General features: G+C 35.3%; 1 protein-coding gene across 1 annotated transcript in view; it reads left to right on the top strand.

The window, feature by feature from the left end:
* Positions 1 to 11362, top strand: part of CLSTN2 (calsyntenin 2) — a 203704-nt gene extending 192342 nt beyond the window's left edge. Inside the window, exons 13-17 of the mRNA XM_007428023.2 lie at positions 304 to 474; positions 1061 to 1206; positions 6722 to 6845; positions 9937 to 10121; positions 11124 to 11362. Of these exons, the coding sequence (XP_007428085.2) occupies positions 304 to 474; positions 1061 to 1206; positions 6722 to 6845; positions 9937 to 10121; positions 11124 to 11327 (830 nt within the window). The 3' untranslated portion in view covers positions 11328 to 11362. The remainder of the gene's footprint in view (positions 1 to 303; positions 475 to 1060; positions 1207 to 6721; positions 6846 to 9936; positions 10122 to 11123) is intronic.
* Positions 11363 to 13817: the final 2455 nt, after the last annotated feature.

Genomic DNA, 13817 nt, shown 5'->3' with positions numbered 1-13817 from the left:
CCAAGAATCAAGCTTGACCCAAGAAAAGGAATCTTTTTTTTTTTAATCTCTTTCCAAGATAACAATTCAATTCTGCACTTTGCAAGGGCAATATTGCATAATTTATCCTTTTTTGTTCTTTTTAGTCATGGAATATTATTTGGGAGTTGTATACTACTCAGAGTTAGCCAAGTATAGTGGCCTATAAGCCCTATAAACAAATTAAATTTTGAAAAACAACATTTCAAATATCCTATATTATTTGGAAATTATGCTTTTAGACAATTTTTACTGTTATTTGAGGTACCTCTTTTCTGTTCACAGCCCATAAACCAGTTCTGTTAGAAGAAATGGATCACAATTTGGATTTCTGTGATATTTTGGTAATTGGGGCAGAACTGGATCCCAAGCAAGAATGTTTGGAATTGGATAAGAAAGATCTTCAAGGGAAACACATAGAAGCTACTAACTCCACAGCAGGATATTCAGTATATGGTATGAGTATTTCTTTTTCATTTCCATATCTTATCTTAGCCTAACATTTAATATCTGTATCTTAAATTAACAGGGCTATGTTGTACCTGTTTTTTAAAAAAGAATAAAATTCATCCGCATGGCAGAAGTTAGAAAGCAGCTGAATATGAAGAATTCCAAATCTATTGACTATTTACCCTGTCAGACATGACAATCCAACCTAATCTTTATCTGAATGAAAATAAAGTAGATATTACTGACTACAGAAAGTAAAGATCAGAGAACATATGGTTTCTTGTTGAACTACTCCCAGCATCCTTTACTCTTGGCCATGCTGGCTGAACTGCTAGGAAGTGCAGTTCAACAGTATCTGGAGAACCATGTTCTCACCTTTTTGCTATAGTAAAATATTGTATCTGTAGCTTATTGAGATGCAGAGAATGTGTAGTCATCATCATATCATTTGCAAACCTCTGGTAAAACCGTTACCATTGAATCAATGTTAGTAATAATGTGTGTTTGTTTCTGGGACAGTTTTCAAACATACACAAGTGTCTTTTCTTTTTTCTAACATTTACTATACTTTGTATTCGTTTTATTGGTTCAGGTGTGGACACTGTGAAAAACTATGAAAAGGTCTTACAGCAAATTCGCTATCGTAATTGGCACACATCTTCCATTTCTGATAGAAAGTTTAGAATCAAGTGTTCAGAGCTGAATGGGCGTTACACTAGCAATGAATTTAATTTAGAGGTAAGTAGCATGTTTAAAAAATGATTAACAATTCTTTCCATATTAAAACAGGCAGTATTTGGTATCTATTAATATAACATAATTTCCAGATAATTTAGTGAACATGTACTTATTTCTAAATACGTTATTAGGTACCAGTGCAGACATAAACCTGACCAATAAACTAAGATACTTTCTCAGGTATCATTTAATTAATTAATTTTTCATTAATGAATTTTTAAACCAGAGGTTGAAATGAGTTTATTGTCATCTGTATTCGTATAGAAAAGTATTTCCCTAGCAAACATTGTTTCTTTCAAAGTGATAATCAACAATCAATCAATCAATCAATCAATATTTATTCAGTCAATGACCAGCAAAATTTTAAAAAAAAAAACAGAAACAGAGTGAAGCAAATGTAACAGCTAACAAAATAAATCACATAATAGTAAAGCATTCACTCCTCTATTACTATATTGGTACATTTATTACCTCGGCAATATAAATCTAAAACATTAATAAGTATAAACTAAAAAATATATATCCCAATTTATATAACAATTTATTAATTAAGATATATCAAACCAGAAGTAATATTCAGATCAAAGGTAATTACGTTTTTGCTTTCATTGCAGCAACACAAAATTTAGCTACTGCACACGTAATTAATAGTTTTAAATCTTGAAGAAGACAGTTCACATAAAAGTTATCTGGACTCCCAGAAAATTTATCTATTAGGGGAAAGATGTAGATTGACCTAATATCCTTATAAAATTTACAACGTAATAATACGCATGAGATAGTTTCAACTTCCTTATCACCACATGAGCAGATATGCTCAGCTAAAGGGATTTTACTATACCTACCTTGAAGAAGTGCAGATGGAAGTGTATTGAATCTAGCTTTAAAAATGTGATTCTCAATTTATAAAACCATATCCAGCTTAAATCCATCTTCTCCAGATGGAATCTGTGACTCCACATTACTTAGCCAGTAGAACATGCTGTGGGTAGCTACCCCAAGGGAAATTAGGGGATGGAGGCTTAGAAGATGACTTGAAACCATTTGCCTCGCCAAGTCAGATTAGCACTCAGCCTGTTATCCTTAAGTATTGAAAAAGGCTCTCAAATCATACATCGCATTATGTCACACAAGGAGTTTTTAACCTATTTTGTTCTTGGATATAATTCTGTTTCAGATGCTTTAAGCAATTCCAGTAGTGGTTGCAAGTTGTATTATTCCTCTATTATCTAAACATTCATGCTGACCAGAGCACAAAATAACATTGAAGCTCTCACATGCAGTATATGAATGTCTCTTGATGAAAACCTCCTATGCCACTATAACTTTTATTGTGATTGAATCAAGTGGGTAGGCTAGACTGAAATAGAATTTTTTTATAATTATAATTACACAGCCAAATATTTATGTAGCACAGTAACCATTGTGCTACATATTGTGTATTTCTAAATAACATACTAAAGCATTTTTCTTTTGTGTCAAATAGCATGACTGCATATATCCCATTCATTCATTCATTCATTCATTCATTCATTCATTCATTCATTCATTCATTTTGTCAATGCCCATCTCATTAAAAAGTGACTCTGTGCAGTTTTCAAGGACCACTGAAGTTTCTTACATAACTACAGTGGAACCTCGGTTTATGAACTTAATTTGTTCCGTGACTCTGGTCGCACCCCAAATTGGTCGCAACCCAAAGGAAATTTCCCTATAAGGTTCAATGTAATTACCGTTAATCCGTTCTGGCGTGGAGGACAGGGAGGCGGCTATTGCTTGGAGGGAGAGTCCCCCTCCCTACGACCACGTGTCAGGGGCAGAAAATGGCCATGGACCACGTGTCAGGGGCGGAAAAATGGCCGCGGACCACATGTCAGGGGTGGAAAAATGGCCATGTGCCACATGTCAGGGGCGGAAAAATGGCCACGGACCACGTGTCAGGGGCGGAAAATGGCTGAGGACCATGTGTCAGGGGCGGAAAAATGGCCGCGGACCGTGTCACAGGAGGGAAAATGGCCGCGGATCCGGTTCGTAACCCAAGGCGGAGTTCGCAAACCGAGGTAAATTTTTGCAGCCAGAGCTGGTCATAACCCGAAAAGTTCATTAACAGAGGCGTTCGTAACCCGAGGTACCACTGTAGTTTCAAAATGAGCAAAAAGTGAGAATTATGAAGATCTCTTACCTCCCATTGGTGCTAATGGATGTCTTTGGAGAAAGTGCTGTTTTGTTTTTATTTATTACAATAATTGTTAGATGCTTATTTACTTAAGAACGTCAAATATAATGTACTTGAATATTGTACAATTTCTGCAAGGGAGGAAAGAATTCCTTCTTGGCTTTCTGAGTATAATAATGAGAATCCAGAAGTTTTCCTGCTGCCTGTAATCCGCTGAAAACTCAATACAGTCCTTCCTCATTTTGGTTACAGGAGGAAACTGTTGTGATTTTGAGAGGTACATTTTTCATGAACTGTTTGGACACTTTGGTGTATGCGTGGTGGATCTGAGATATCTTGGATCATGTGAACCGTATTTTCTTTGAAAAGTGTATACATTGCCCTATAGTTTTGAGGAAAAGATACAATAAAAATAGAAATTAACTTAAATTCATGTAAATCAATACAAAAACAGCACAAGTCAATTAAGATTGCTCATTAATTAGAAGTTGCAGAAGCTAAAACAGGAAAATCCACAAGTCCTAAAAGTATTATAGAAATAAGCATTTTTAAAATGTTATATAGCAGTATAAAGTATGTAACATATATAAATGGTCTGGGATTAGGGTTGTTTAGCACCTATAACAAAGGAGGACCTTTCCAGGCAGGATATTCCATAGCTGGACTGGAAGTGGGGCTGCTACGGAAGAAGCCTGCTTCCAAGAACCTAGATGAGATTCCTGGAGTGCTGCCTGTAAAGATACTGTCATAGCCTGGACAGGAATTTAAGGGAAGAGACACTCCTTCAGATATTGTAGTCTAAGCCTGGAAGGGCTTCACAATTTGCAGTAAGTGTTGGAAAGAGAAGTGAGCTAGTGAAGATGGTTGAAAACTGACAGGATATGACTACCATTCTCAGCTTTTATGAAAGCTTGTGTTACCCTGCAGTTTTTAAAACGACTGGCTACCATTATCTCTATAATTGACTTTTCATCATTCAAGTCCACTCTAAAACCAAAGCCTCTTATGACTGTCAAGCCTCTTTCCAGACTTCCCTTGACTTCCTGTTTGCAATCTAGGCAGCTTCTCACATCAGGAGTAATAACTGCTGACTGTAGCAACTCTTGTTGCAGCCATTATCCTTGGTGTGACTGAAATTGGGCAGGAATGAGAGCAAACAGAAGAAGGAATAGAAAACAACTAGAACACAAAACTAAATTGCAACTGCCCTTTTATAATCCATCCAATTTCTTCTTGATCATCCTGCCATCCTTTCTTTGAGTTAATTAACATTTTAATCAGTTTTACTAAATGCTCACAGCATTCCCTTGTTGGTACTAAAAGTGTAGTGGATTTTCTTATTCCTCTATGGGAAATCCTGATTATGGTTTTTGGTGTACTGTAATTCTTTGGAGTAATTCACCTTTGCATCTATCTGCCTATAATATCTATGCTTGGCTCAGTGTAAGGAAATGATTAACTATTCTTAACAGTTAGAGACCTCCTATTTTGCTTTGATAGCACTTCCAGTTTGTAATGAAACAGGACTCGTCCAGCATTTTCCTTGCTTGTCTTTCTAGATTGCTGTTCTTCCATATAACCCATACTAACGGTGAGTTCAACTATCTGTTAGACCTTATGTAATAATCTGTACCTATAAGCTGGTTTAGAAACCCCCTGAAGTTGCAGAATACAGGCAATATGGAAGTGGGGATAAAAATAACCTGGGGAAGACTGAATATGTTCAGAAGCACAGAACTCTTTTGTGGGGAGAATGAAACAGTGCATGCTGAATAGGAGCACTGCATAGTAATTTCTTTCAGATCTGGCTTATAATATCATACTCACTTTCTCCCCAATTCATTGTATTTAGAAAGAGTCACACTGTAGTCTCTCCTTCTAAAGAAAGTGAAGGAATTTCTGTGATTTCCATTACTGATATTAGCCCTAATTTGAAAGTGGTCTCTAATGAACAATCTGAACCAGAGCAACAGATGGAGAGACACACCCTTTTTCATCTATGTGTCTTGATAGTGGATCTTTCCTCTTCTTTGCTTATCACCTTCTACAGATAAGTAGAGAAGTAAGTTGTGATTTCAACATAGTGAGTCATTGTACCAAATTGTTGATGACAAGCTACAAGTGCATCAAAAATAAACCTATTGGTAGTACTACCATCACTACTTCTTATCCATTCCAGCCTTCTGTTAATATTGTTAGTGGATGAGTCTTTAGAGGCAGAACTTATACATAGCAGGTATCTGATATATAAAATTTCACTCTTAAAGCTGTTAAACAAAAGCAACATAAAACAAGAATCTTTTTGGTCCATACATAAATCTAAGCATTGATCACTGAAGTGGTATAAAATAACCAAACTAATAAGAAACTATCAGATTAGGGCTTGACTACCTAAGGGATTACCTTTCCTGTTATAAACCTATCTGTCTATTAATCCTTTTGAAAATGTGTCCAGTCTCAGAGTCTTGTCTTTTTGGCATGTAAGAAAAGGACTTTTCTTCCAATGCTCACAACTGTGTTTGGCTGCCATTTACTTGGTATTTCAAAATTCTGAAAACAGGGTTGTTGTTGTTTTTTGCTAGCCATTTAATTATTAATTTATTAGTAAATTATTATTAATAAATTTTTAATTTATTACTGTGGTTGTTTTGAGTCTGGGCTGTCCTGTGTTGCTTATGTTTTTAACCTTTTTAGCTACATATTGGATTTTGTAAGCTGCCCAGAGTTTACTGGAATGGGTGGCCATAACAAATTTAAATAAATAAATAAAGTATTAATCTTAGTACTAATTTTAATTTAGCTCTTTCAGTTCCTATTTTTGATTTTAGCTTTAAATTTTTGCTAGCCATATTGAAAGATATGATAAAGATCTAATTCATACTTAGTATAGAAGTCCAGTGTAAATCAATGAAAGGTTATGCTGAGCTCTGAAGCTAAGGTAATCTTCATAGGGTGCTATAGATTGCTTTATATAGGAGCTGGGCAGGTTATACCATCTCTCTGTCTTCAAAAGCAGTTTTACATGCTGTCCAGAATTAATTGACTGGCTTGCTATGTTCCTGATGCAATTGATTAGGTCCAGATCAATTGCTCCCAAAGTTCTTTTTCACTCCTGAAACTGTATGTGAGTATTTTTTCAGAACAATTTCCTCTGATTTAGTTGGTAATTCTGGAATCATCAAGCTCCAGATTAAGTGCTGTCATATAGAGCAAGTACAAATTGTGAACTGATAATACTTCTGCCTGAATTAAATTTTTCTGCTTGAATTTTATACAAAATCTGATTAATATTATATGAATACTTTCATATTTGTAATATTGGTCTTTGTTTTCTTCTAGGTTAATATTCTACATAATTCCAACTCTAATTCCATGGAATATGCAAATCATATAATAATACAGCCACAATTTCTCCAGTCTGTCCATCACCCAGAGGAAAGCACAAATAATATTCAAGGCTCAGGTATTATATGCATTAAGTACATAAGAATTGCTTTGCTGGATTTAACAAAAATTGACCTAACCCTACATTCTGTTTAGATAGTAGTACATCCAGTGAAGGGGAGCCCACCATCTTTTTTTGCTAAAAAAAATTGTTCTAACATACATCCCAAAATAGCATTGCTTTTTGCCAGCTACATCACACTCTTTGCTCATCTTCAGCCTGTGGTCCACTAGAATACCCAGATTCTTTTCACATGTACTACCACCAAGCCAGGTCTCTTTCTTGCACCTATATTTGTGCCTTTCATTTTTTCTCCTCAGATGCAGGAGTTTACATTTCACGCTATTAAACATCATTTAGTTCATTTTGGCCCACTGTTCAAGCCTATCTAGATCTTTTAAAATAATATCTTCCTGGCTGTTAGCTTTAGTTTTGTATGATCTGCAGATTTGATAATCATCCCTTCAACCCTTTCATTCAGGTCATAATAACTTTTTGAATAGCACAGGGCCCAGTAGGTATTGTTGCACTCAACTTTCAACTTTCAGCTTTATTGATTAGTCTTACAACCATATCAACAAGAATAAGAAACATCAGCAAAGGTAAAAAAATAACTAATACACAAAATCCATGATACAATAAAATGTTATAATAATAAAATGGGATAGTACTAAATATAATACTACTATAAAATAATATAATAATATATCACTAATATCATAAATCCAGATTCATATAAGATCACCCCTACATGATACTCCAATCTGTTCTATATATCAGGCTCTCAACTGAGCTGCCTTGTCCACAAACCTGGCAGTCCTACTCACAATAAAGATATTTGTGCCCGAAAGAAAATAGGATAATCTGTGTTTGGAGTCCCAGTGGACTGTTCTTTGCAACAGAGAGGACAAATAATTATGCCTGAGTGAGTCATAAAGTCAAACAAAACATGGGCAATGTCTTCTATGGCTAGGTCCCCACATGCCCATAGCCTCTCATTGTAAGGCAGGTGATGGAAACGACCATATTTGACCATGGAGTCCAGTAATTCAAATCTAGCTCTAGTGTAGGCCCTTCTTAGGTTTTGGGTTAGACTCATCGACAGGTATTTTTCAGAATTAAAGGTAATTTTATTCTTAGCTAACCATTTTAATGACCCATTTTTAGCCAGCTCCTCCATGTCCGTTTGGGCACTGATATGCAGGGCTCGCTGTTTTATTGTTGCACTCAATACTACTCTCCAAGCTGAAGTGGAGCCATTTATGAGTTCTTTTTGTGTTGCAGGTATTCAGCTAATTATGAATCAATATATAACACAGCTCATATTTTACCTTTCTATTAATGAGGTTATCATTAGAAATTTGTTGAATGCTTGGCTGAGTTCAAGGTACACTATGTCCATGGCATTCATCTTACCTATTAATCTAGGAACTCTGACTCTGTTAAATTTGATTTAGTTACTTTCAGCCTATTCCCTCTATCCTAACAAGGTAGTTTTGAAGTCAAGTCCAGCACTCAAACTTGTTTCATTGGTAAATCTGATATGCACTTCTTTCACCTCTTCATCCAAATATGGCTATGTGTAGGCTCATATGTGAGCTTATATATGCATCTGGTCACATTCACTCTTCCTATTTCACCGGCATCACAATGAACCGTCTGCTGTTTCATTTCCTGGAGCTCCTCAATATCAGCTAACAGAGAGAGGGAGAGACCACTTGGAAGCAATTCAGTCTAGAACCTTCATGTCCTTCATATTTCTGACACCCAGCCAAACTGCCCTCAAGTGCCATCTGAAAGCCCAATGGTTTGTAAGGCAATTGAGGGAACAGCCTGGGCAAATCATTCAACATCTCAGTAATGAGATCATGCGACTCATTTGGGGATGCCACCATGCAGCTGGGAAGATGGTAAAATATGAACAGCCCTAATTTGCCCCTCTAATCTCTTTAAGGTCTGCCCTAGAATCTTCCCAGGTATCTGTTAAACTGACTGACTCATATGTACTTCACTGGATTCTCCATTTTTCATTTACAACAGTCTAATTATTTTTTGTTGTTGTTTCAGCAGTACCGAATATCTTTGACATCTTTTATTCATTGAGCTTGCTCCTCTGTTTTTCAGTCCATATGCAGAGTTGTTCCCAATGTCACTTTCTGTTGTGACACCTCCTTCCTTTGTACCGATAAATCCTTGTATTTTGTTATCAGCTTAAATGCGGCCATTTGCTGCTGGTGTCCTTTAACTTTTTCTTCAGTGTTGTTATGTCCTTGCATTTGTTTCAAATATATGCCAGGTGGTTTTCTGGAAGGAAAACAAACTTGCCACTGGCATTGCAGGTGACAATCATAGATTCATGCCCATTCATTTTTACTTTTACTTCTTAGGGCATTGCCAGAGAGTTTTTATTTATTCTTCTTCCTTTCTCAAACTTTTGGGTTGACCAAGTACAAACCCATGACTTAGAAAGGAAAATGTATCATGGGCTGTCTTACCAAACCTCATGTTACCTCTTCCTTTTTGCTTGCTCAGTGAGCATGGCATGAGCAAAAAGCCCGGTGGCACCAACTATCCTCCCCCCTAGATTTTACATGTGTTACACTTCCTAGTATCCATGTATACAAAGTAAGTATCTGAGGAGGATGTTTTTGCATAAATATTTTTGTGCATCAAGGTTCCCTCCTCACTGATGATTATTTTATATATGTGATTCTAATGGGAGACATATTTCCCATTCACTGACTGTGAGGGTGGTTTCTGGGCATGAGACTCAACAGCTGGCATTATATGATTATATTAGGAGATTCTATGCACAAAAGGCAGTTTAAAGGTGACACTCACCTACAGGTGGAACTTCTATTGTTTTTCTTCAACTCTGTATTGGAGAATTGTATTGTTATCCTTTTTTTTAATGATTGCTTTCAAGTTCAACAACAAAACAAGATATGCAATTAAAATTCAGTAACATTATGAATGCTGTAAATTGTTATAATTATAACAATAAATATACCAGCTTCATTAATTTACTTTCAGCAGTTAAGAAAATACTAAATATACCTAAGTGGTACTGGAAGAATATGTTAAATTGTCCCATTTTATTTCATTTCAGTACTTCCAAGTACGGCTACCATTTTCATAATAATCTGTGTCAGTGTCCTAGTCTTCATCATAGTTCTGGGGGTATACAGAATTCAGTCAGCTTACCATCACACTTCAAAGGAACATGAAACTAGTAAAGAAAATGAAATGGACTGGGATGATTCAGCTCTGACTATCACAGTCAACCCCATGGAAGTAAGTAGCAAAGCCATGTTGTCCTACATCCTTGATTGCAGTGTTATTTTTCATTTACATGCAAGAGTCTTCTTTAGAAATCACCTCCCCCTCCCCCTGACATTCACTAAATGTATTGGGTGAAAAGGAAAACATCCTTCCTACTTTTAAGTTGACCTTATTTCTGATGTCGGCATGTGTGGTAGAAGTTCTGAAAGAAGCATCCACCTACTATATCTAAAGTTATAACTATATATATATATATATATGTATGTATGTATGTATGTATGTATGTATGTATGTAGGATGTTCAGGATCCTGTTTCACAGAATTACTACCCCAGACTTGATTTAAGCATATTTGGTTTAATCTTTACTTAGAGGGATGCAAAAGCTAGTATTATTAATAATATGTTTGTGTCATAACAATTACTTTGCATACTTTTTAATGAAAGTGCCCTTTTTCAATCATTCAGAAAGGTCGTATTACACTTTTGGTACTTATAGCTTGGCCTTTTTTCACATGCTGGATCTAAAAATATGTTATTGATGAATATCTCTGTATCAAAGGTATATTTTAAAAAATGAGTAGAAGTGCTTGGTTAATCAAGTACTGTATAGGTGGATGACATTCAAGTTGGGTTGTTTTGCCTGATTGATTATTTAATAAGATCCTATGGAAAAGATGTCAGGTCATATATAATTGAATGCTATAACTGCTTTTGCTACTTAGTTTCATCCTTTAGCTTTCTTAAAATGGAGGTCACTTTCATTTATCTCATGGTAAATCTGTCAGTCTATAATTTTCCCAGTTGGTAGTTAGCTCTATCAAATATGACTATACATTTGAAGGGTGATTTCTATTCAAGCACATATGCTCACTGTTTAATAATTGATCTCCCTTTTAAAATAAAGATGTACCAGCCACATACTCTCATTTTCTTTTTAAGATTTATAAATAAAATTTAGGTGGTTTTTTTTTCTTCTTATCAGCAGCTCCATTTTATGTTTCCTTATAATATAGAAATATGAAGAACCTTGTTGTGGAGAAGAAGAAAGTGATGAGGAAGAAGTTGAAGATGAAGATGATACAAGTGCAGACTCAGATGAGACTGAGGAGGAAGAGGAAGAAGAAGAAGAGGAAGAAGCCATTGGGAATAAAGGAGGCAAACAAAATGCGACCAGGCAAGATCAGTTGGAGTGGGATGATTCAACATTACCTTACTAGAGTGCTTAGTTTTCTTTCTCTTTTTGTATAAACCAATGCTGTGTATTTCTGAGTCAATCCTACTGATTCAACCGTATCTTGGATCTATGAATTAATTGACAATATAACTTCCTATTGACTACAGATGATAAAACTGCATTGTCTGAATTTGATATAGTTGTATCACAACTGCTCCAGATAGTTGTTCCTTTCCTAGTATGTGAGTAATAGCACCTGGTAAAGCACAGCATACAACTATTAATGAGTCACATATAAAAAGAACACCAACCTGACATCATATGTTTGTTACCGCTTCTCTACTTCCATGAAAAACCCTGTTATCTTTTAAATGTGAATATGCAAACTCAGTTCATCAGACTATAAAGGAGATAGTCCAGGTTGCTTTTAAAAATTCCAAAAGTCCACATATATATAAACTCTTTCTGGGATTCCTTTAACTCTGCCTTGTTAAAGATCCTACTGTCAAAGATAGAGGAAGATGTACATGCTACTCAATGCACAGGGCAAAATTCATTTGCACATATCTTCATTTTCACATTTTTCTTGTGGCTATTTGCCCTTTGCAGAGAGTTTCAAAATACATTACATTGTATATGTCTGTGCATGTATAAGAATGGAGAATCCATTGCACTGCTAATATCCAAAGCTTGCAAGGAAGAATTCTTGTCTAGTCCCTCAACTGAAACTCAATTAAATGCCATGTAAATCCTGTAAATGGAAACCTTTGCCTGTGATGGTTTTTCAGTATCCTATACCACACAGATTAAGAAATGTTTTCCCTTGTGTGAAAGATGAACTAGAGTGTTACTTTGGCTAATACCTAGGCTTTTGATCTTTACAGAAAATATCTTCTGAGAAAATTGAATTATAGATCATTATCCAGTTGCAGAATCTGTACCATCACAGAGTTTGCTTGGAATTCAGACATGTGCTACTGTATATGTAGGGATTTAAATAATATTTGTAATCTGGGGAAAAATAAAAACACTCTTCTGCATGTTAAAACACACATACACCTCTGAATGAATTGTTACAGATGGAATAGGTGTTTGATATAGTCTATTGATCATTAAAATATATTCTAGGAGCCAAACAAGCAATGCCGTAATAAAAAAGATCTCATCTAAATTTCAAATTAGTTCTAGATACTTCTCTTCACCAAAGATGTTTCACTTGGAAAATAAAAGAGAATCCAACACAGAACTTAAAAAGCGAAAACACAACTGGTAGAATTTGAAAAAACAATTGTTAAAGAATAATATTGGGTAGTTTTGCATTTTTTCCACCTAATGGCTATAGTTTGGATGTTGATAACTTTGTGTGCTTTCTTATATATTTCTCTCAATATTTGTGGTTCTACATTTGAATGCCAAATAGTGCAGTATTTGATGCTGTGCATGTTTTAAGTATCTACAAACATAGGCATTGGATGAAGAAGCAAAATGTTGTTTTGTATTCGTAGTTTCTTAAAGATTTTGAGGCTCTTGTTCCTTTTTAGCCCACCCACTATTGATAAATCTCATGTCCAAAAGATGCTTGCCCAACAGCAGATAAATTTGCATATAGAATGCATGGGAAGATATCCTTTTTGTGATTACAGAACTCACTGGCAGGCAAAAACTTTTTGGCAGGCAAAAAAGGAACAAGAGCTGATTTTTGTGTTTGCTTTTTATTTTTATCATTGTTTGGAGGAGTGCCATTTCATTACTTCAGGTCAAGAAAGCCTCAATACATAACAACCTCTGAACCAGAGATTAGTGCAGTCTGTGGCTTTGAAAAAGCTTCAAGTGTTACTTTCATTTCTTTTTCCCTAGGAATACATTCGAAGGGTACTCAGTAAAGGGTATATAGGAAACTGACTATACAAGTTTAGACTGTTGTCATTATAGCCTACTATCTCACAGCAGCTGTCTACATTCTCCTATGGGATCTTTTAACTTGAAGTGACAGGGACTCTGTGTGCAAAGTAGGTGGTTTACCACTGGACTGTTATGTGTCCTGCTACTGTGCAAAGTTTTAAGTCATTTTGAACCTTGGAGGGCTAAAGCAAATCTGTTTGAGCAATTGCATTTCTCTAACCGAGGTAGTTCTCATGCTTTGAATATGATTAAATTAGATTATTTTTTTCTCTGAATAGATATTTCATATCTGTGCATGAGATCTGAAATACATTGAAGCAGAGCAGATGATGATGATGATGATGATGATGATGATGATGATGAAGAATCATGTGTATAAATGTGTGTGGTTCCTACTGAATCCGGTTAACCCATGAACATATCTTAAATTAAAAATTAAATAATTTAAATATTAGAACAGAGGCATATTTCCTCCTCAAAGTAAAATATACAACAAAGCTGTACTTTTGCTTATTTATTTTAGCAACCTACACAATCAGTTGTCATTACCTGATGTAAACTGAATGTAAACTTTTTTACGATGTTTTTGTTTTATTTGAAAAACACAGCTGTTCTACAATTGCCAAATTAG

The sequence above is a fragment of the Python bivittatus genome, unplaced genomic scaffold (genome assembly GCF_059951505.1).
Source record: "Python bivittatus isolate LINGU-HERP-01145 unplaced genomic scaffold, Pbiv_v1 ctg000980_np1212, whole genome shotgun sequence".
NCBI lineage: Eukaryota > Metazoa > Chordata > Lepidosauria > Squamata > Pythonidae > Python > Python bivittatus.
The sequence above is the reverse complement of the archived record's forward strand: the minus strand, read 5'-3'. Positions and strand labels throughout refer to the sequence as shown.